This window comes from Chaetura pelagica, unplaced genomic scaffold (genome assembly GCF_000747805.2).
Source record: "Chaetura pelagica isolate M959 unplaced genomic scaffold, ChaPel_1.0 scaffold117, whole genome shotgun sequence".
Taxonomy (NCBI): domain Eukaryota; kingdom Metazoa; phylum Chordata; class Aves; order Apodiformes; family Apodidae; genus Chaetura; species Chaetura pelagica.
Window position 1 is genome coordinate 3,637,164 of NW_009954185.1, and position 23,510 is coordinate 3,660,673.

General features: G+C 39.8%; 1 protein-coding gene across 1 annotated transcript in view; it reads left to right on the forward strand.

Moving 5' to 3' along the window:
- Positions 1 to 7,630, forward strand: part of PDE3A (phosphodiesterase 3A, cGMP-inhibited) — an 86,502-nt gene extending 78,872 nt beyond the window's left edge. Inside the window, exons 14-15 of the mRNA XM_010002946.1 lie at positions 3,215 to 3,455; positions 7,110 to 7,630. Of these exons, the coding sequence (XP_010001248.1) occupies positions 3,215 to 3,455; positions 7,110 to 7,357 (489 nt within the window). The 3' untranslated portion in view covers positions 7,358 to 7,630. The remainder of the gene's footprint in view (positions 1 to 3,214; positions 3,456 to 7,109) is intronic.
- The last annotated feature ends 15,880 nt before the right edge of the window (positions 7,631 to 23,510 follow it).

Sequence of the window (23,510 nt, forward strand, 5' to 3'; positions counted from 1 at the left end):
CTACACGATCATGTCTCATGCTTTATTTTCTAAAACAACACTTTCAGTTTTCAGGTTTGTCAGTAAAACCGCACTAATTATGGAAGGCTCAGTGGATGGTAGCACAAGGAAGGAGTACAGCCACAGACTGATTTGCAAAGACCTGGGAATACAGCCAGGCACTGGTGCTTTCCTGCCAGGTGTAAGGGAGCCCTCAACTGAATCTTTTCTCATTATAACCTATTTACCCCTGCTGAGTGCAACGGACAGGGCTGTTCCTCTTGTTTCCCAAGTGGCAACACATTTTGAGTGTGCTGGTTAGACTGGCCTCCACATCCTGTCTTTTCTAAAGGAAGCAAGCAGACTAAATCACTGAACCAGATACCCCATGTACTTCTTGGGGAGGTTGTGCCGTAACTTGAATTCATAGATTGTTCCCTTTTAAAGCCTTTTCATCTTTCCTTAAATTTACTGTACTTACAGTTTGGAAAAATAAAACAACAGGACTTTCTGCTGTTGCTGCCTTCTGGAGTATGTAAAGAAATGGGAAAAGGGACAAAATTCAGACTTTGACCTGAAGCTCCTTCATTTATTTTGGATCTCCTGAGAAAAAGAAAGAACATTTATAATTTTATCTTAAAGAAAGAGAATGAGTTCTGTGACAATAGTGATGAACCTCCCAGATTTTCTTTAAGGAAATGTTTTTCTTCATATGTCTTTGTTTTCATTACAACTCTTTCAACAAATTCTGGTTCACTTAAATCTGGTGATGATCACAACTTATGTGAGCGTCTACTGCATGCAGAGAAAATCTGTTAATCAGATACATATGACATGACTCTCCTTTGATTCAATGTTACTAATGTCTGAGGGCAGTAAGTGCTCCAATGCATTAATACTGTCAAAGTATTGGATAGTGAGCTCTGAATCGAGCTTGGGAGGAACACATGAGGGAGGACACTGTTTTATCTCTGCAATGTTAGGAGTCGGGGTTACTTTCCATCAGCTTGAAGGGTGTGCTGCTGTTATTTTCCTGCTCTTGGAAGCTGCTCCAAAGGACTGTTGGAGATTATTTTTCTTTACAATCCTGTACTTCTTTAAAAATCCATATGAGATTTATTCTCTCTGCAAAACTCAATTCAGAGTAACACGTATGTTGTCTTTGTTAATGACATTCCTTTTGGCATGAGGGTTGTGGGCAAATGTATTGAACTCTTGGATTGCGAATTCCCAGAGGTAAGGTAGTCACTAAGACATGAGGGGTTTTTTAGTTTTCTTCTTGTTTTAATAGCAGATGTCTAATCACTGCATTGAGAAATCAGTATGTCCCAGTGGGTTTCCTGTTTTCTTTTTGGTTGGTTGGGGATTTTTTGTATGGCATGAGTTGCCTTGCTGACAGGATATGGATGGGATTAAGAACAGAGAACATTTTCTTCCAAGGAATTTTTGCATTAATGAGCATAAACTAGATTCTCAATTAATTTGTCCTAGGTTGACATCTGGTTTTCTTTAATGTAATATGCTATGAGAGGTGAATCAAACCATCTTCACCATGTTTTTTTATCACAATCTTTTTCTTTATTTTCTCATTTCTAGAAAGGATAATTTTATAGGAAGTTTGAATTTCCCTAGAATTGTTATCAAAGCATATATATGTCCATTAAACATATGCTGTGAAAAGAAGGAAATAAATTTCTTGAATTTCCTTTAATAAACACCAATTATATGAAGACTTTTAACTCCCATATAAATAAAAACTCCTTACTAAAAATGTGTTGCATAGAAACATCCAAAATCCCGTCTCCAATTGTTACCGTATTTTTCCTTTCCTTCCCTCCACATGCTCACTATGCTTATTTGAAGACATATTAGACTCATTAAAAAGAATCAAAAAATGCACTGCAAGATGTTGCACATTATGAATCGTGTTCTAATGGAACACAAAAAAAAGAGCTTACAAACATTTCAGTTGTCAGCTTCCTTCCCGCTACTGACTGCTCACAACCAGGAAATCTCAGATGTGTTACTGTAACAAAGAACAAGCTGCCACCTCTTCTTAATTTGCTTGCTATTTCAAGAAAGGATGACGTGTTTCAGTGTTTTGTTAACACTCAAATTTTGCTTGTAATGATTGAACCTAACATTTCAGGGTAGCTTATTATAAAAGTAACAAAACAAAGCACAAGGAAATTAGACATTTGTCATACATGCTTCAAAATTTAACTCTCATTCTTTTGCCTTCCCAGATATCAACAGGGTGTTGACCTGATACATTGTCCATGATTTTTGGAAAATTTAGGTTACATGGAGATAAATTCAAGCTAATCCAAACATAATGGAAACAGAAAATGTGTCTCCAAATTCTAATCTATATTCTGCAACAAACACCTCTGTATTGTATTAAAACATTAATTTGCATAACACGCTTGCTTAGGAGAGAATAGATTTTGGGGGGGGGAAGGTGGCATCTGATCTTCGTATGTTCACTCAGCTGAAAACTCAGTGATATCACCAGAAGCTTTGCTGTGAAAGAGATGAGTTAGTATATCAGACTTAGTTCTGCAAGAAAGTTTTACCTTCTCTTACATCATGAAAGCAGGGAGAAAAAAGTCTTCCTATACTTACGTCTACCCTCTCTCCCCCAAAAAAGCCAGCAAAAAGCTTTTTATGGGGAAAATATACTGCTTCAGAGTAACCCCTGCTGTCACAGGTGTCATAGTCCCAGGAAACAAATGTTTGTGACCCAAAGACTGGAAGACCTCTCCATGTTACATATAGTAAGGACAAAATTAATAAGTAAACTAATTCAATGAGATAGAAGTTCAGTCTGGTTCCCTGCAAACACGGAGCAGACTACAAGGTTGTTGTGATCTAACAATCTCAAAATCAGTGATTTTTTTCAAAAAAATGTGAAGAAAGAAAGAAAATAATTTTCAAATATTCACACTCACTTGTACAGGACAAGGGCAGTGGGCAGCATTTTGCACAGTCATCAACAAACATCCCTGTTAAATTCCCAGTACTGGTTCTCTTCTAACAAGAGAAGAACTGTAACTTTGATTAACCATTTGACGTGGTGGCACTGTAGTTATGTCATGCTGGTGAGCACTGAAAGTGGCATTAGAGTTGAATTATTTTTCTTCTTTTAAAATTGGTTTCATGTGCATTACTCCTTTTAGTGACATGGTTTTGTTTCATTTCCTTCAGAGAAATTACCACTATTTTTCATCTCCAGGGTGATGAAGAAGCTAGCCTGGGCTTGCCAATCAGTCCTTTCATGGATCGCTCTGCTCCTCAGCTGGCACACCTCCAGGAATCTTTCATCACTCACATTGTGGGACCACTATGTAACTCCTATGACTCAGCAGGGCTGATGCCAGGGAAATGGATAGAAGATAGTGATGAATCAGGAGACACTGATGAGAATGAAGAGGAAGAAACAGCAGAAATGGAAACATGTGAAAATACTGAATCCAGTAAGTTATTAAAGCATTTTTCAGCAGAACAAATTCCATATTGTGACCAAAACTTAAGCAGCTTTGTCATAAAAGCATAGAGATGCTGAGCTGGTCAGGTTCAACGTGAGCCTCTCCAGAGTTACAGTGATTCACTTGGTGGACCTGGCATGTAGCCAGTTACATTGGTAATGGAGATGCTCCATGGTTTCAGGACTGATACACATTGCTGTTCGTATGAACTACTCATTTGTACATTCAGTTGAGGTTACTGATGGTAACCGTTTGTGCCTGAGGGATTTTTAGGCTATTTCAGCACTGACATTAGTGGACTGCAGCAATTTCAATTGAAGAAAGGGTGGTTGGGATAAGATCTTTCAAGGAAGCTCTCATAATTTCCATGAGCAAGCATGAGGTACAGGAATAGTAGAATGAGGCTCTGAGATGGGGATGCAAGGAAGGAGTTTTAGCAATGAAAGTCTTTAATGAGAATCTCTTCAAGTTAATGTGTGGAGAAGAGTAGGGAGAGACTTGACTCTGAACATTGCAGTGTTGCATGCTAGGAGCTGTGTCACTTGGTCCTTTGGGCTAATCAATGACTAAAGCTGTTTGCCTCCTGCCTTTGCTCCATAAGATCTGTCATACTGAGAGGAGAACTTTATCTCAGGAACTTGACAGAAGTGATTTTAAGAGAAAAAGCTGCAACTGTGGACTTGTTTCTTTCACCAGTGTGATCCTGCATGTGTTACCTTTTCCTCTCTTTGTGTTCCTTCTCAGTCTGAATTTTCCTACTTTTATTTCCTTCCTCCAGGTCATCTTTCTCTCCCTCCTCTATTTCTAATCCTTTGAGAAAGCACCAGCCTGAAGTGCGCTACCGAAATGCAGAGACCTAGCTTTTTCTCCTGTCATCCTTGTTTTTTCTGTTCTTTCCCACACACTCTTATGCCCTACTGAGTGCCATTCCTGTTTTCTATTGCGGAAGCTGAGAAGCAGAAAGATTTGATTATTGCAATAAGTCATACAGAATTATAGAAGGTCAGATTGGAAGGGACCCCAAGGATCATCTGGTCCAAGCTTTCTAGGTACTACTATAGTTTATATGAGATATCTCAGCACCTTGTCAAGCTGAGACTTAAAACTGTGCAGTGTGGTAGAATCTACCACTTCCCTTGGGAGACTATTCCAATGTTTGATTGTCCTCATGGTGAAACATTTACCTGTTGTGTCCATTTGGAATCTCCCCAGGAGCAACCTATGCCCATAACCCCTTGTCTTTTCTATGTGACTCCTTGTAAATGGGGAGTCTCCATCTTCTTGGTAGCCACCCTTGAAGTACTGGAACGTTGTAATAAGGTCTCCCCCAATGCCTTCTTTTCTCAAGGCTGAACAAACCCAGTTGTCTCAGCCTCTCCTCATAAGGCAGGTCCTCCAGTGCCCTCATCGTCCCTGTGGCCCTTCTCTGGAACCTCTCCAGCATGTCCACCCAGGTGATGTACGTGATACACAGCTCTGTAATGGCAGGCAGAGCCACACATTTTTTGTGGCAGATTGGCATTTATGGAATTGCCTGCTGGGGGAATGTGTACACCTGAAACTGATACTACTGTATTAAAAAGGAAGATAAAGGATGTATTCATATATCCACTGGAGTGTCTAACCTTACTTTGAAATCCATAGGTTCCTTTCACCTCATTTCTGTATTCACTTGTTTCCTGTATCACTGCTGATCAAGTCCAACAACGCTGCCTTTGGGTTAAAAGCACTGACCATTATTAACCCTTGTCACATTGAAAACAGACCACTTTTTAGTTGTCTTTGGTTTTCTTTTTCGCATTCTACTCTGTGACAGTATGCTACTATTCAACCAGGTGCTTTTAGGCTCCGTCTTTTTCAGTACCTTAAAACTGAATGCACCAAAATTTTTTAAATACCCTCACAATTCTTCCTACTTCCTTCTTAGCAAATGTGGGGTGCTTATAGTCTCGATCATATCAATGTGTTACAAACTGTTTTCTTCCAGTTCCCTAAATTCTCTGTGACTGCGTTGATCTGAATCATAAATCTACAGCATCTGTTTTGTCGATATAGGGGTCTTACAGGTTGTTAGAGATTTGTACCTATGATCAACTATGTTCTAAACTTCCTCAGTGGAACAAAATAAAAGGTTGAGATGTCAGGTGAAGGGCTGTGTAGATATCGGTGAAGATCTTTGTCTTGATGGGAATGCCTTTTAGACAGGAAACACTTCATATAGGTCCTGAAAACTCACTAAAGCAGCTGAGATAAATTTAAGAGTTAGAAAATCTTAAGATAGCTTACAATCTTTTTTGTTACCATACAGGAGCATATAATTCCCCCAGCATTCTGATAAAAGTATAAAAATTAAACAGGCTCAGTCTTTAGTGATACAGACAAATTTTAACACCACAGCAAGTGCTTGCTGGTGTCTGCAGAGAGCAGCAAGATGTGGGGTCACCTGAGAAACCCAGGAGAGAATGTCCTGCCGTGGCATTGGCAGGGTAGGAGCTTCTTATTAGTGCTAAACCTGAAGGTTTCGTACAGGGAACCAAGGGCTTTGTAATGAAGGATTGAGTTGGATTTAGTCTGTGCTCAGTGAAAAGCTCTTTGTTTCCATTTCAAAAGCTTCAAGGGCTAAACGTTTTGGATCCTGACACAGACATACTTTAGGCAACCTGCAAATACTAATCCACACAAATTTATTTGGTACAAAGCATTCCTCTACGTCACCTTCTTTAAAAAGAAATCAGCAGTTGTCTTTGGAGGACTTATTGTTTCAGTTCCATGACTGCCATTGCCACTGCTAATGACCTGGGAGAATTTTCAAGCTTTGTACTGTTAAGGAGTTAACAATCTGTGCTGAACAGACTATATTGACACAGAAAAAAACAACACTTCGGACAGCAAAACACTTGTAGTGCAGTTGTATCAGCAACCATGAGAGCTACCAGTGGCAAAAACATTTTATAGGTTAACAGCAGGGGACTGATGCTTCAAAGCCAAAGACCAGCAAGCTTCCTGATAATATTTGGCTGTATGACTGTATCTTCAGACTCCCATTGCTGAAGCAATGTTGTGCTAAGGTTTCACGTCCACTGCAGTGATGAAGTGCTAAATCTCAGACTTTGAAAAGGGAACATTGGAATGGGTTCCCTCCTTTCATTACTAATGCTTGCTCATTCAGTATCCTTCTACAGCTCAAATAAGAGGTAAAATGTGTAGAAAACAAAATGAGGATTTTTTTTCCTAGGGCAATCAGCAGGGATCCATTTCAGGCAGGGCAAGCACAGCATTTAATATCGAACTGTGGATTAATATTGATATTTTAAAAATGCACAGTAACAGCTCAGCAACATGTTTTATGCATAATCATTCAAGCACTAGATGTCTTTGTGAGCTGCATGGTCAGGGACAGCGTGCAGCCTGTGATAGGATGAAGCTGGGCCTCAAACTGTGTAGGAAACTTCTTTGCTTTCCCAGAGGTCTAGAGAAGCATAGCTGTCTAAATTTTAAGACTGTTGAAGTTAGTGGTTTTAAAAATCTCTTGGTGCAGTTCCTATGTGTCATAGTACACCCTGTCTGCTTCTTATGCCTTTAATCCCCTTTCCTTCTTCACTCACAGAAAACAGTACATTAATGTCACATGGTATTTTACAGGAAAGAAGAAGTTCAAGAGGAGGAAAATCTACTGTCAGATCACTCAGCACCTGCTTCAGAACCATAAAATGTGGAAGAAAGTAATTGAGGATGAAGAGAGATTAGCTGGGACAGAGAAGCAAGGCACGGAGCAATCCGTGCTGCACCAATCCTCAGAACAAATCCAGGCCATCAGGGAAGAGGAGGAAGAGAAAGGGAAGCCCAAGAGGGATGAAGAGGAGAACACAACTGTAGAACCAAACCAATGACAATATTTACAGCAGTATTTTAAGACAGATTGACTCGTGCACAGACTCTTTCTCAAGCCAGCACAGCATTTAGACACTACACTGTAGAAGTATGGGATAATGCGCCTACAGCTGTTTTATTTGTTTCTCTTTCCTTTTTATGATGAGGTACATTGTTTAAACTCATATGCTCAAGGAAGCTTTCACACTGCGACACCGGCTTTTACAGACTTTCTTTAAAGAGATTTGGGGGTGGGTGGAATTATATAAATATATATATATATATAGGCAGGGTTATTGGCTGCGCACTTCAGCAAAATACATTTAATGATATATTATGGTCACTGTGATATTTACAGAAGAAAGTTATCTAAGGAAATGCTGCTTCTAAAGCACATTTGCAGTTAACAGTAAGGTACCAGTTAAGTAGCTTTTGCTCTTAATGCTGAGGGATAAAAGTTCCAAAGCTTTATATGAATGCTGATGTATCCTGCCAACATATATGTGTGTGCGAGGTGGTGTTTGCAAGTGTGAGTGGAAGTAATGTAACGTAGCATAGTTTGGGTTCTTACTACACTAGCTGTAGCACGTGTCCCAATACACAACAACAAACAGAAGGCTTGAATTTTTATAAAATTAGTGCCCAGAAGGGAACTGGAGACAATTTTGAGGAGCTTTACACTCCACATAGCCCTTCAAGTCCCGGTTTGCACTCGGTCTGCGGGCAGCAGCCTTTCAACAAGGGCCACGGTAGCCTGGGCTGCAGCCTCACCCCATCCAACAGGCTCCTCCTTCTCTTTCTCTTCCTCTTCCTCCTCTGCACTTCCCAGACTGCTAGCAAAAGGGATGTGCCAAGAGGTCACAAGGAACTGTGTGGCATGCTGGTCTGTTCCCCTTGAGAGGACCTGGCCTTCTGTACTCTTCTGAGTGCATGAATGGCTGCGTGGGGTATCGTGTGTGTTTGGGCAGGAGAGAACAGAAAGCAAATGTGTGTATGTACTTGGAAACTAGAGGCATGCTGTCATCTCCCTACCCTAACCTTATGCCTCCATGCATCAGTGGCCAAATATATCATTTAAAAAAGAAGTTACACTGCATCTCTTGAGAGGAAAAGAAGGGGAGTATGAGGGCCTTGCCCTTCCTCGGAATAAAAGGCAAACGATGCATTAGGAGCAGCGTGGGGGACAGGTGCCCGTTGTGCGTCAGATGGACACTCCTATGTCTCAGCAGCCGCTCACATGAGCTTCAGAGAACTTGGTTTTTCAATGTGAGGTGCTGGATGGGAGCAGTTTGTTGCTGGCATTCTGCTTAGAAGCAGCGTGTTTGATCCCACCAATATACTTTTTTTTTTTTTACTTTTTGTTTTTTTTAAAGAGAAAGGAAAAGATCAGGCCTGTAAGAAGATCAGATCTTTTTTTTGTGTGTGTTGTTTATTTGTTTTCTCTGTTGTTTATGCTGTGAGCCAAATGTCTATTTAAAAGGTTGGATATTCACTTTCAATATTTTATTTCACGATATTATATTTGTCAATTATTAGCTATCTAGATGTAAATATGGAAAAATTTTTATGGGTTCCTGTAGATAATGATATCTTTAAGAAAAAAGAAAAAAAAGATAAAACGTAAAAGAAAAAACAGGGGAAAGTTTTTTGTAAAGCTAATTTTTTTTAAAAATAAATACAAAAACATTTTTATACAGTGTAGCCATTTCCAAACCAAACAAATAAAGTCTTGAGTAATTTGTATAGACCTTTCTAAGAAGCCAATGGTCTACAGGATCAAGGCTTTAAAATATTAATGCTCTTTGGGACTGGCAGGACCAACCAGTACCACACAATTTAGAGTTTTGTTCCCACACAATAAATTATATATATATATAAAATTCATTATCTCTCAAAAATCATTTGACTACGTATGCTTTTTATATTTTGATCCTGCATCCCTCGCCAAGAAGAGGATTGCTTGTGTAAGTAAGGATGCTTGTGAAAGGAATAGTTTGTAGGAGAAGTCCTTTCTATGTTAAATTTTTAACATTAAATCCATCACTTCTTGCTATTGTTACGCATTCAATGTATTTCATGATCCTATTGATACTTCCCCAATAATGTTGGAAAACATTTTCTATCTAAGTCAATCAGCATGTGTGTTCTCAGTTCAGAGGTACTTTGTGTGTTGCATTTCTGTTAGTGAGCTTTTGTTGGAAAACAGGATTTTGGTTTCTTAAAGGTTGCATTTGCCTGATACCATCCCATTCTACTCTTACCCAGTGGAGAAGGCATTTGCCTTTTGACAGATTGAGTGCTCATTGACAAACCCTGAATGCTCTCATCAGCAGAAATATTTAGCAGGTGTTTTTCAATGAAATCAGAAAGGCAAGGATTCAGATTGCACTGTTGTTTTAAAGGGAAAGGATACAGCAGAATTCATTCAAAAGAAAAAAAAATGTCTATGGTATCTCAGCAACTCTCTCCACCAATTCCAGCTTGCACTGTTTTCACACACTCGTTATGAATCTAATTTTCAGTCTTTGCTGTGCGTTTCTGACAGGCAATGGTGAAGAAATTTCCCAAGTTGGGTTAAGTATAACACACATGCACACAAAATCAGAGAGATTTTATATGAAAGGTGCAAGTACCATATTTTTGCTTGGGTTTTTCAGTAAATAATGAAGCATGTAATTTTTTAGGGGTTTTTATAACAGTTTCTAGTCCAACGGAGGCAAAACTTTTGCCCTGCACTTGCAGCAACCTTTTGGAGTCTAGAGTTTGATGGTTTTCTGCTTTGTGCAGTCTTTTGGTGTTGCAATCATCAAATAAACCACAACCTGTGCGATATTTTGGGGGGGAAGAGAAAAATAATTGTCTTCATCAGCAGAGTGCTCAGATTTCAGGTGAGATATTTACAGTGTTGATACAGATTTGTGGTGTATACAGTATGCAAAGAGCTTTGTTAGATACTAGAGAAAGCAAGCCCCATTTAAATTGTGTGATGCAGTAATAAAAATGTAGTCTTTTAATTTTCAGTTCTTTAGAAACAGGCAGACAAAGGTTGGGTTTTGTTTTATCCACAGTAATGTCATGTGGTGACCGGTCCTGTTCCCTTCTAGTATAGGAGACATTTGCTACTCCCTGAAATAGAGGACTTCTTGCTTGCACAGTGAGAAAAGCACTCCAGAGTTATTACCTTTTCTTTTAGAAGGAGTCTGAGGCTTTAGTTTTCAAGAACGCAGCAGGGGCTGTGTCTAGAAGTAGTCATTTCCATGTCCAAAGAGGCATAGTTTACACTGACTTTTGAGGGAACCTGGTGTTTCTTGATTTGTTTTGAGCTAGCGTACAGAGCATGTTGACACTCCTCTGAAATAATCTGCCTCCTCCAGTAGAAGGATGTTCCAAGCCATGCAGCAGAAGTGAATTGTTAGAACGTACTAGGAAAAAGGGGTTCTACTGTGGTCTTGGCAGCATTTTGAACTCCCATTCCCGGAGAGTGAAATCCTTTACAGAAAGCTGGAGAAGTGGCTGTGTGTCACCAAGGGCCTCTCCTGTGCACGTGTGCAGGGTGCTGGTTCTGGTCACATTCTGGCAATGAGTGGTGCCTGGGGCAGATGTAATTTGAGAATGTATTTGTTAAGGGTGCAGTGATAATTGTTCATCAGTTTTTACCCTGCCATCATCTGTGAATGTGTCTCTGCATCATCCTGAAGTTAAAATCCAAGGTTGTGATTGCTCAGGACCTTTTAAGTGGATGCATTTGGGAATTTTATTGTACCACTGTTAAAAGGTCTTAAGATCCTCATAGTCTGAGTTTGGAAGGAGGTTAAGTCTATAAAGGTTCAGATAGAAGTTTTGGAAAAGACCATTTGGAATCTAAGCAAAATCTGTATCCTTTTTATACTTTCTATGCTGGACATTAAGTTCATTTGTTTTCTTTAGGGAGTTCTAATCTCTGTCTGATTTTTAGATCATTATTTTTTTTCTGAAATTCTGGCCCCATCTATCTTCCTTCAGAAATGTCCCAGAAAGTGGAATACAGTGTGGAGCAGCCAAGGATCATGCCAAACTGAGCATCAGTCAGTGGTACAGCCTGTGAGGACTGCCCTGCCCATGCCTTAATCTAGGCATGTTCACACCCCATGCCATGCCCATGCTGCTGAGCTGTGAACTGAGTAGGTCAATCTAGGCATGTTCACACCCCAGCCCATGCTGCTGAGCTGTGAACTGAGTAGGTGTGGGGTAGCTGTCAGGTTGGGTACTCGGCAGCCTGAGCCCCACCAGCTTTTAGTGGGACTTGGGATCTTAGAGAATTTTGTCCATTTTCAAAATGAACCTTAGGCACTTTTGAATTTTTTTCCATAAGAATAATGCAGCAGAAGGCTTGTTGTGGTTGGTCCCAAGTGTTAATGAAGTACTTGTGCAAGGTCTCATTAATTATCTAGTACATTCTGCTTGGTCTGTGTGGTGGGATCCTGTGCTAGAGCTGGACTTCACTTGATGAAGATGGTTGCAGGTTTGAATCCACCCTCCTTTTGGTAGGCACAGCCAGATGTGCTGGTCTGTGTGAGCCTTGACAGCCCAGCAAACCCAGCTGTGCCCAGGGCTGCGATCCAGAGAAGGCACAAGGCACTTGACCAGCAAATACCCCAGGGAGATGCAACAGCTGATTGAAGTGTAGGAGAGGCAACACAGATGTGCTGTCGTTCATTCTGGAGCTGAGCCATCCGATAGACATAGTGTTCAATAGGTTGGGAGGGCAGCAATCAGTCTCTGGCACTTCTTCTGAAGGAAGAGGCTTTTGACTTCTGGAAAATCTGTAATTCATAAACACATGTAATATTTGCTGTTATTTTTGCATTTCACGTTTAAGGAAGAAAGGTTGCAAATGAAAGATGTGAGAATTTCTTGAGCATCCCACGGCTTCAGGTACCACAGCTGGGAGGCAGGCATGGAGAGTTGCTTGCTCTTTCCAGTCTCAGGACTGAGAACCTGGGTATTCCTCAGTTGGCATCACAGCACTGGTGTAATTAGTCCTTGAGTTGATGGGAGTTTTAGACATACAGGGAGCAAGTCAAACTGGTAAATCATAAGAAAGAGAAAAAGAAATTGTAGTCCAGTATGAAACACACTTTGTGCAACACACTTGATTTTCCTAATTTTTATAACAAAATCAAATGTAACCCCACTGGAATGAAGTAACCATGGAGTTTCTGGGGGTTTAATTACAGTTTTATGTTGCAGCATTAGTCAAAATGATGGCAGCATGAAAGAGAAGATAATTGTTCCCATTAACTAGGGTGGGGAAATATTTCTTTTTTTGTTTCATATTTTTAGGTGAATCAGCAAATAAAGATTGTCCAGGCCTCCTGAAGAAATGTATGTTAAATGTTTATGAACAGATGGGGGAATAATTTAAATTAGGTGACAGCTGTCATAAGCAATCATTGGAAGAGCTAGCAAAAAATACTGATTAGTGGAGGCTAACTATGAATTAAAGCAAAATAGCACCAGTACTTCAGAGAACAACTTAGTATGATAAATCTTTTTTTAATTTCATCACTTTCATTTAACAAAACAACATTCCTCTGGAGGTAAATCAAAGCAGGGTTTTAGCCCCTGCTGTGGTAGTTATTGAATCCCAGTGTTGGAGCAAGCACTGCAAGAGTTATCCTTCATTTACATCCTAATTATAATTTATTCAGAGGCCGTTAGTGGGTTTTTCCTGGCAGGCAGGTGTTTTCTTGATAAAAAATGCATCACACCTCCTTGGTAGGATGCAGGTCACCCCCTTGAACACCTCACCTGAATTCTTAGGATGATAGAAGCTCCTTACAAGATGCTGGGCAGAAGAGCACAGGTGTTATTTCTGGAGGGTCCATTTTCATAATGATGAAAGTGGGCAAAAGCTTGAAGTAGTGAACAATACTTCTTTGATTAAAATGAAACAATGAAAAGCATTGTGAAGTTTGAAAGTTTGTCAATGTCGCTTCAGGTGTATGCAAAAAAAAATTTCCCCAGGTGCTTACACCTTCTTGGTTCCTTCTTGGAAGTGATGAGTGTGAGTAAATCCAACTGGCTTTGGCTGTGATCTGTCAAGTTGCAGGATACAGTAAACCAAGAATAATTTTTGAGTAGAGTAGTTTAGTTCTCCCTCATGAAGGAAAACTTTGTTTGATGCTAGAGTAGGAAGAAAAAAATCTAATACTTATTTAGTTGAGCCTTTTGGGTGGCTAGTCCCTGCCAGTTGTTTCTTACTTCCAAAGCTGTGCTTGTGGTACCTCTGAAGGGTAGAAATGGGACAGCAGGTGAGACTTATTCTGCTGTGGATGGCATATTGGGGTCTGTGTGCATCAAAAAAGGAGCACCGCTGAAATCTGAAGGTGTGGAAAGTAATGTATCCCAGCAGTGAATTAGATGGGGAAATCCAAATATTTCTGGTTTCTGTCTGTGTGGAAGCATAAGAATAGGTATAAAGGGCTTTGCCACAGCTGCAGGCTCTCTGTCTTTTTAAGATTGAATTCTCTTGTCCTGATTCAAACCCCATAGAAATCAGATCAAATAAGTAAATCACAGCTGTGGCCTGGGTTGTGTGTTAGCTGATGTTTCCTTGGGCTTCACAGAGGGAGCTGTGTTTGCACCATCGGCCTGCAAATGGCATGGGGTCCCAGCAGCACAGCACAAGGGGAGGAAAAGAACAAATGCCTAATTTCAGAGGGCTGTTGTCAAAGTACCTGCAGGGATACTTTGGAGTAACATCATCCAACTCTGTACCCACCTCGCTGTGGTTTGCTTACAGTGATAGCCCGGAGGCAGTGGGCTTAGATGCTCTGGTTTTCAGCACCGTCTTCCTTTACCACAGTGAACACTCACAACCAATTAATGTGAATTAGCAATTGCTCTTTGCTTTTAAATATTTATTTAAAGGAGACTGAGGTTTGCGGGGTTTGTTGGTGGTTGTTTTTTAATTCTTCCCTCACTGTAGGCATTTTGCCGCCTTCCTTTCATAAAAAGGAAAAAAAAAAGAAAAAAGAAAAGAAATAAAAGTCTGTAACGTGATCAGAGAGAAAACAATTATGGGTTTGCCACACGTGTACATACTATTTCAGGTAGAAAGCCTGCAGTCTGTTAAAGCTATTTTTCCTTTCCAGAATTCCTTCCCGATTCTGACACACAATGAAAATCTGTATTTGAATGCAAAATTTTCATTCTTAGATGTCTGTAAGCCCTAATATAGCACTACAGATGGTTTCCTAAAAGATCAAAGACAGCGTTTATAAACTGCTATGTGGTGTTGATAGTATTTTTAATATTTCAACCATGTCAGCATACACTTGGTCATTACTTTTCTAAAGTTGTCTGCTTTTCCAGTGTAATCGACATAACATGTTTGCATGATAGAAAGTAATTCAAGTTCACTTTTTAAAAATATGTGATTCATACTGTAGGTTATGTTTGTTTAGCAGATTAAAATTTTCACTGATGGGTGGCAGTTCTTTTTAATGCTTTTGGTATAAAAACATCTAGGACATTTTCCAACATAAACAGTTTTTGGAAATTTGCCTCCAGTAGTAGAAGTAGTACCTTTCAAAAATAGTTGTTTTCCAATACAGTTTGGCCATCTGGGTAACAATATGCAAATATGTATATCCCATATATGATGTGATTTTAAATAATAATAATAATCCCATTTATTTAAGAAATTAAATCTAGCAAGGTTAAAACTCTTTCTGAGTGAAAATTTTGCATGTGTCAGTGTAGTTGAAGCACTTGACCCCCCCAACAAGACTTAGAGGACAAAGCATACAGATTTTGTATTTTCAAATTTACAAGAGGCCAGTCTGGCCTGACAATCAGTTTGACACCTGGCCTGGGACCTCGGGGCATTGTGCCACAGGCAGAATTACATTACTGTGCTCATTCAGACTCAGCTCTAGTAGCGAGTTTCTGCAGTTCACCCGTGTACTTCAAAATTAATCCCTCCTTGATTTTTTTCCACTTCAAAAGGTGAGAAAAGCGAGGGGGGGGGAGGGGGGAGGTGGAAATGTAATTTTATACGGCTCTATTTGAAAAGGGTTTTGTGTACCTTTATAATTCTTTTGAAGCAATATTTTAAAAAACTACTGCCAGCCAAAGTGGCAATGCAGAAAAGTGCCATCTTATTCAGGATTTGTACACGCCAGTTTTTAACACAGTGTTCTTTTCACTAAGTACTACATACGTTAATTTATATTTATATATTGTCAATATTGTTGTAACCAAGCTTCTCCTTTTTAAACACTTCAGGAACAAGGCCTTGTATTTTTAGGTGATTTTCATAAACAGAATAATTCTTTTCCTTTCACTAGTATCTTGCACTTGATACATGTAGCAATACTTAATATATTCTCTTCACAAGTATTTGTTAAGTGATTTAGTTAATGGCTGATGTTTTGTACAAAATAGATTCTGTACAGGAAAAAAAAATCTTTTAGATAAACATTATTTATTTTTACTGTTTTGTAAGTTAGACACTATAATGAAGCTCCTTTTTGCCAGAATTACTGGAAGTGCCTCTTGGTAAAATGTATTATACAGTAAATATGTATTCAAAATTATTAGAAATACTTGTCACAAAATGAACAATGTGGATGTTGCAATGTGAAGACAAATGTACAACATAAATATAATTCTGTGGTATCCTGTTTGCTGTGTTTCTTTCTCCTTTATTGAACAAATTTGCTTTCAGTGCCCAGTTTTCAGTGAAAAAGAGCCAGCACCAGACCGCAAATGACCAGTCTTCAAACTCTGAATCAAATCCAGTAAAGCTGGTATGTATTGAATTACCATTTTATCTGCTGGCATCTGATTGCCTGCAACTTTTACCACCAGAAATCTGCACTTCATTTCAGATCGCCAATAAATCCCAGGGTAAATGCTGTGTGGCTCAACCACTCTGTGAAAGGCCTCATTATAAACGTCATTCTTTAATGATGACCAGTTTTTCAGCATCCAGCATTTGTGTAATTTTAAATCCAATTAATATGAAACATACTGATGGAATGTGTGATCTGTATTACATGGTACTGTTCAGCTGAAGTAATGCAGATTGACTAATGCTTCCAGAGCAAATGAAATTAGTTACCTTAGCAGTGTTTACTTAATCACAAAACTAATCTATTAAAGTGGGACATTAGTAAATGACATCAATTTTCTTGCAATTATATTGGTAAATATACTGTCATTCTTCAGTGAAAGATTTTTCTAGTCCGTTATGTGGGCTAGGATTCACATCTAGCTACTTTCTTTACTCACTGTTTATAATTTTGAAAAACTATCTTACAGCTGCCTAAAATTTTCTACATTTTAAAATTTTTATAATCTACTTTCGTCTAAGATCTGGAGAGCTCTTCAACCAACTCCTTTTACATGGCTGCATACAAATTACCTGGATCAAGTGTGTATTCAGAGCCTCATTTCCTGTAACTTAAAAATTAACAGACTTCAAAATATGGAAGAGCATCAGCCACATATCTTGCTGCTAGCTTTTGAAGTCCCACCAGTTTATTTGTCCTCTGGCTTAATTTCTGAATGGCAGAAATGTAAGGAAATTAGCACCAGACAGTGATTAGGAAGGTATTAGTTGGGATCATTGCCAGAATGAAAGTAAAATGTGGTTATACCTATGCTAATGAACTGCTCATAACCCTGCAGCTGCTGTGCCCCAAACACTTCATAACTCCCTAGCATGGAATCATTTCATCCAGAGATTCACAGCTGCCCACAGAAAATCATACAAGTGGAGCAGCGAAGAGCTCTTTTCCTTCAGTACTCCTGACAGACTAGGGGCTACCAAAGTAAAGAATGCACTTGGCTTTGAAAATCACTGAACTCCCCCTGGAGCTCTTCGAACAGCAAGAGGTTCCCATGGGAAGAGATGAGCAATAAAATGTGGATCTGAAGCAATCTGCTAATGAGACCACACGTGAGAATGCCTCTCCTGGGGTTCTGGTAAAACACAGAGGAGGCCATGACTCCCAGTCAGTAGCAGCTCAAATAAATGTTGCATTTTCCAGGTGTTCGAATTACTCTTAATTGCCCAGGCAAATCCACTTGTCTAAACCACTTAAAAGGTTTCACAAAAAAAGTAGAAATCTCAAGAGAACTCTTGGCACACTGTTTAGCAATGCTTTCTGTAGTGTTTCTTCAGTTATCTCACTTAAATCCTGTGGAAACTGACAGCATCCCTCATGCCACCGTGGACTCCCTGGATATCTTCTACCCGAAGGGGTAGAACAGCAAACTTTTGACAGCCAGATGTGCAACTTCCAGGTGCTACCCTGCCTGACTGTAGTCAGTAGGTCTGGGGTACCCATCCCACACAATTCAAAGGAGGTTTTTAACCACTACACACCAGGATCACAGAAACCCTGGCATGCTGAGAAGGCAACTGTGAAAGCTGGCTACTTTGTTGAACAGCTTCACAGCCAAGGGTTGATACTAATATTGCCTTGGGAAAAAATATGCAAGTTTAAATTTTTACCTGAGGTTTTGATGGCTTTTGTCACACGCAATCTGGACTGCCAGTTATAATCACTAAATAACCTGGGGTAGACATGGTTGTAATGGTTTGAAAGTCTGATGCAGAAAAAAGGTTGCTGCAACATCTGCTTGTCTGCAGGAAATATGAAGCAGGAGGTTCCCGTTTGATCTGCATGATGGCTTCATTTGCAGTGACTTTTTTTGGTGGTGGTGGTAAATTACTTCCCCTCACAATCCTCTGCACATGTCAATTGTTTATTGCTGTGCTTGCCAAAGGCATCATATTCTACAAATTCAACACCTTCTGTGTAATAAGCTCTACTGTTAAACTCTTTAGACCTTCTCTTTCCACATTTCTAGCCAAAATCTTTGGGTTTAAACCTAGTTCAAAGAACTTATCTGCATTACAAAAAGTGCTATGGGATTTTATTAAGATTAATGGTATTAATCACTACTGGCTGGACAAATTCCAGTTTCTTTTTATTATGTTCTTCTAAATTAAAATTCTCCACAAAGCTCCAGTGGGTACAAATGCTTCCTGCCCTTAAAGTTGTGTCGAGTCACTGGATCTTTCATTCATCCTTCTTGTTATACTCCCTTGGAGCTGGGTTTTACAGGGCCTGTTAGGATCTTTGCGAAGTGTGATGCTATATACTTAAATGTCTTACTACTTGATATATAAGTGTACATACTACTTCTTTTCTCTTGAAAAGTCTAGTACATATGTCTCTGGATTTGTAATTTTGGCATTTTTTTAATTTATCATTCAGGAAGGAAAAGCCTCCCAGTTCTTTTACCTGATCAGTTGCCTCTGTGTGGGCTTTTATCTACAACCATTGTGCTGTACATTCACTCAGGCACGCAGCATGGGGAACACACATAGAGAAAGTGGTTTTTTTCTATGATTGGATGCTACTGCAACTGCTATTTTTCAGCATTCTGCCTGAGATCTGAAATGAAAATTTGGAATGAGCACCTCAGGGTAATTAGACTTCTCAGAAGGACCTATGGATAGCCTAAACAAGTTAGCTGGACCGACCAAATCATTAGATTAGTTTTCTATTACTTTTGCTGTTCTTTGATAAGAAAACTATTCTTTGAGGCTAGGCCTGAAAGTCTTTAGTTAGGCAAAGAATTACTGTCTTCAAGCCTGAATTTTTCATTGCAATCCCCGAGTGCTTCCAACAGCCAAAGTGTATTATTTGTCTCTGGTACTCCAATGTGTGTGATGTTTGTTCTGACAGCAGGTTTCCTGCTCATTTATGTTCTCAACAAGCATGTTCTTGGAACTGGCAATGAAAAGAAGAGGAAAATTAATGTCAAGAAGGAATGTATCCAGAGCAGTAGAGGAGTACTGCCAAAGCAATTAAAATTATATAGGTGGCGAAACTGGATTTTTTATAAATTATAAAAGTTAAAATGTACTAGAATTCAAATACTCTTGAGACATTTATTTGAAAGAAATAGCTGCTCCCAAGTCACCATGTCTCCTTGCCCTTATTCTTACAGCTGCATTTCCAGACTCAACAGTGGTGTGATGCCTTGAGCATGCTACTATTTAGACAAGAATTCAAGAGGTCTGGATTTGTTGGCGTTTTCCCTGAGCTCTGCACAGACTTCCTGCATGACCTTCAGCAAACGTGAACGGTTTGAATGCCTCTCCTTCAAATGCCAGTATTGCTTGCTATTTAGGCAGTTCTTGCAGTCTTGTCAGCTGCATCTCAGCTCCCGCGCTGAACCTTCCAGGGCTTTGGGAGATCATTGCAGTAGAACACTGGGCCACAAGCAGTTGCTGCTATGACTACCTCTCCTTCTCTGTGAGTAATTCCAGACACAGGAGAGTGGCTCAGGGTTGGATTATTTATGTGCTAGCATAAATAAAATAATAAAGGAGCTTCTGGCTGAGTGTGAGAGTAGCTGAGGAGTCATACTACTGGCATCTCTACATAGCTTGGGAATGTGTTCTCGGTCAGACCAGAGAAATCTTGTAATTCACATTGGAAGGTATGCTACATCAAAATCCCTTCTATATATTTTTATTTTCTTTTTTCTAAAACTCAGAATTTTCTTTCTATCAGATAAAAAAAAAAAAGTTTCTTTGTAACTGTTTTGTATGTGTTCAGATTTAATTGTAAAGTTTATCTTTACAAGGAAGCCCTTAGAATGTAAGTAAATCCTTTGGCAGATGTTTTAACAAAATGTCTTTTACAAAGGAAGAAGTTTTATGCTTATGAATGCTGGGTTTTGGGGTTTTTTTGAGACTTTACAAGGTTAGCATTTGCTCATGAAAGAAGCAGCCAGATCTGATGATGTTGGATGGTTTAGAGACCAACCCACAAACCTGCTATGTTGTTACATGAATCAAGATTACTCTTGTCACAGCTATTCACTATGGCTAGACTAGTCTTTGTAATGTAATTAATTTAACCCTGGGCTTTAGAAATGAAGGTGGTCTGGCTTCTAATTTCCCGTAACTAATATAAAGTAGGAATGCAAAGAAAATAGAAACAGACCTTGAAGAACAAGCTTCTGTCTGATTCTTTGTCCCGTAGCTGCTCTAAAGCCTTTGTTTCAATTATAGAAAAAGTATTAGTAAGTAAGCAATTTCTTTCAGGACTATGTGAAAGCAAAACCTTTCTTGTCGGATGGATTGTCTAGCAAGCTTCCAATGGGTTTTGTGCCATTGTGCTTGGGAAGCACTCTCCTGTGGGAGGCACTGAAAGGTGACACACAAGAAGCATCATGTCCTGTATTAGTAGTGATTTATTTCCCCTGTCTCAGTTCTTTTTAGTAAATTGTAGTAGGTTATGTACTTCACTGCCTTTCCATGCAATATCCAAGTCCTGGGAGACTAATAAATTCCTACCTAGATAAGACTTTCTCTGCCAGATCAACTCAGTGAGTTTTAGTGAGGATCTTGCATTATTTACTCTGAGCATCTGGAAAAGCATTGTAGAGGACATAAATATTACTATTTCTGAGGAAATGTTATAATTAGCTCATAAGGGAATGGTGGTGATTTTCTGGAAAGCATAAGAAAACTTTCTGTAATGGAAAATACCTTCCCAGGGTAGTTTTTGATAAAGTTCCAGTTGAGATGTTATCTACACCTATAATGAAGTCAGAGAAGGCTCTATAAAGAAATTCCAGTAAAAAGCCAACTGTAATAGAAAGCTAACACTGAGGTTTTAAAATGAACCAAACATCCAGGAAAGATGAGAAGATTGCACTAAACCTTATGGGCCTCCGTCTTCAAATTATTGCTTCACCTTAAACTGCATAAAATCATTCTTTAGGTATTTTTCTGTAAGGGTAGGGGACTATGCTCTGGTGTTCATCAATATGATTTGTAGCATAATGGGATCTTGGAGGATTATGTGAAAGGTGTTTTTGTAAAGAATTTATGATTCTAAACTTCAGCCTCACCTATTTTAAGGGACAATGTGGTGATGGCTACCAGTGACAGTATAACTGGAGTATGTGTCACAAATAATTGATGAAGACAAGGTCAGCAATGAAGATTAAAGGTCAGGCAAAACAAGTACAGATCCTGTATTGTGTAAACTCATTTTTCCTAATAATTGAAGGAAACAGGCTGGAAGCAGTTCTCTGAAAGAGGCTGAAAGAACTCATAATCACTAATTCTCCTAATCACTAATTCCTGTGGACTCTTAGGCACCCTGATATCTCTTAGAAAAGGAAAAAAGAGATTTCCAAGTTTCCAAATTCGCCAAGTAAGGATATAAGACATATTCAAGTACAAAATGTGAATTGTGTGCAGTGTAATAAAATTCCAACCACGTTAAGAACACAAAATGGAGATATAATGAAGGAAAGGATAATAATTTGTATTAAATCTAGGAAAGTAGAAGTCTGCTCCAGGTCACTGTGTTTGGCATGGCATGGGTTTGAGTGTCAGTGAGGTTTTAGCTGCCATGGGAACATACCCTACTGCAGAGGGTGGGAGAGAGCAAGAAGGTGAAATCTGAAGAATGAAGAAATGAAGAATTTATACTTTTAATACCTTCTCTGTTTGTATAATTAAAGCTCACAAGTTAGCAGAAGACAGAATTTATAGCCTCTCTCAGCTCAAGTAACTACGCTAGGAACTAGTCACATGCGTCATATTTACTTTACACAAACGTGCAAATAAATGCCATTTATGTAGTCATGACCTTCTGGCAGGAAAAACACAGAGTGGGAATGAAGTCTGCAAAATTTTCTTTTCATTGTGATAAAGGACTTGACTGCCTATCCTGTGCAATTCTGTCCTCACTTTTGATGGGTCTTTTCATTCTAGTTTTACGTCATATTGATGCAGACTTTGTTCTGAGGCTTTTGGAGAGAGAGCTAAAAGTACCAGGCATCCAGGAAAGGACGAGTGTCTGGATAGAAAAGCTTTGTGAATGAGCTGTTCACTTTACATCCAATCTTCTCCCACGCACTTTTTTTTCTGCTCCCACTTTTTTTTTTTTTTTCCATTCCCCCTTGAAGGCTTTAATTTCCTGGGAATGAGCAATTAAGAAGATCAGGATCATTATTTATTTTCCTCTCCACAAAGCTTTGTCACGTGCCCCAGCAAACTTGCAGCAAGTTACAAAGAAAAATACCCCAAAGAGGGTTAGATGCTCTTCAGGGTTTCCAGCTAGAGCACCTGGCATCTTTCCTTTGCCTGTGTCCCTGGTGTGTGGAGTTGATAGGAGGAGAGAAAGGAAGAAAGTGAGGAGGTGGGGAAGGAGGATGGAGGGGGAGACAAATAGCAAGTGCTCAGGCAAAACAAGAAACAAAGCAAGTTACCCCACCCCTATACTCTTTCCTTTCTCTACCTCCAGTATAAGATGTACAGTCGCTAGGCAGGGTAATTTCTAAGGGGCAATTCCCCCTCCAATTTTTCCTGCTTCTAAGCTGGGACCAGTAGCCATGCATGCATGTATAGATACGCATACGTGATAGAGGGAGCTTACTTACAAAAACTGCTAGGCACCATCTCTGGGGATTTCTGCTGCCAGGTAAGATTTGGCTTTTCTTCTTCTCTACATTGAGTTGTCTTTCAGAGAGGATGTCCTTTAGCTGTGCTCATGGATAAACAGTCTCTATAGGGGTCTCCTGAGTCCACGTACTCTAGGGAGCACAGCCCCCGTGCCTGTGGACTGACACACAACAAAGGCATGGCTAAGGAGGCTTACTGCATGGAGGAGTTTCCCAAGGGAGGGAAGGACTTTTTTCTGTTGCCTGGAGTTTGAACAAGTGGAGGGACACTTTGGGAATTTCCTGGCAGTGCCTCAGCCCACCACATGGATGCTCAGGGCCGGGCTCTGCCTTGGACCTGACCGTTGGGCACAGCCCCACATGTCAGCCCTCGGGAGAGCGAGCGCTGCGGCCGCCTGGGCGGTGTCACTGGTGAGTTATCAGGTGTGCTTTTGGTGGGATAGGAAGCAGAGCTGTCAGCAAGGGCTCCTGCACCCTTAGTCACCTGGAGCCAGAGATGCAAGGAGGGTTCGGAGTCCCAGCAGCGCCCTGGTGACAGGCAGGGAGAAGGTGTGAGCGTGGCCAGCAGCTGTCCCTCAGAGAGAGTGTCACCTGCCTGGACATCGCTCAGTTGTCATAGGTGTGATGGAGTTTGCAAGGATTCCTTCATTTCATGGTACCTGCTTCAGTGTCTTTCCC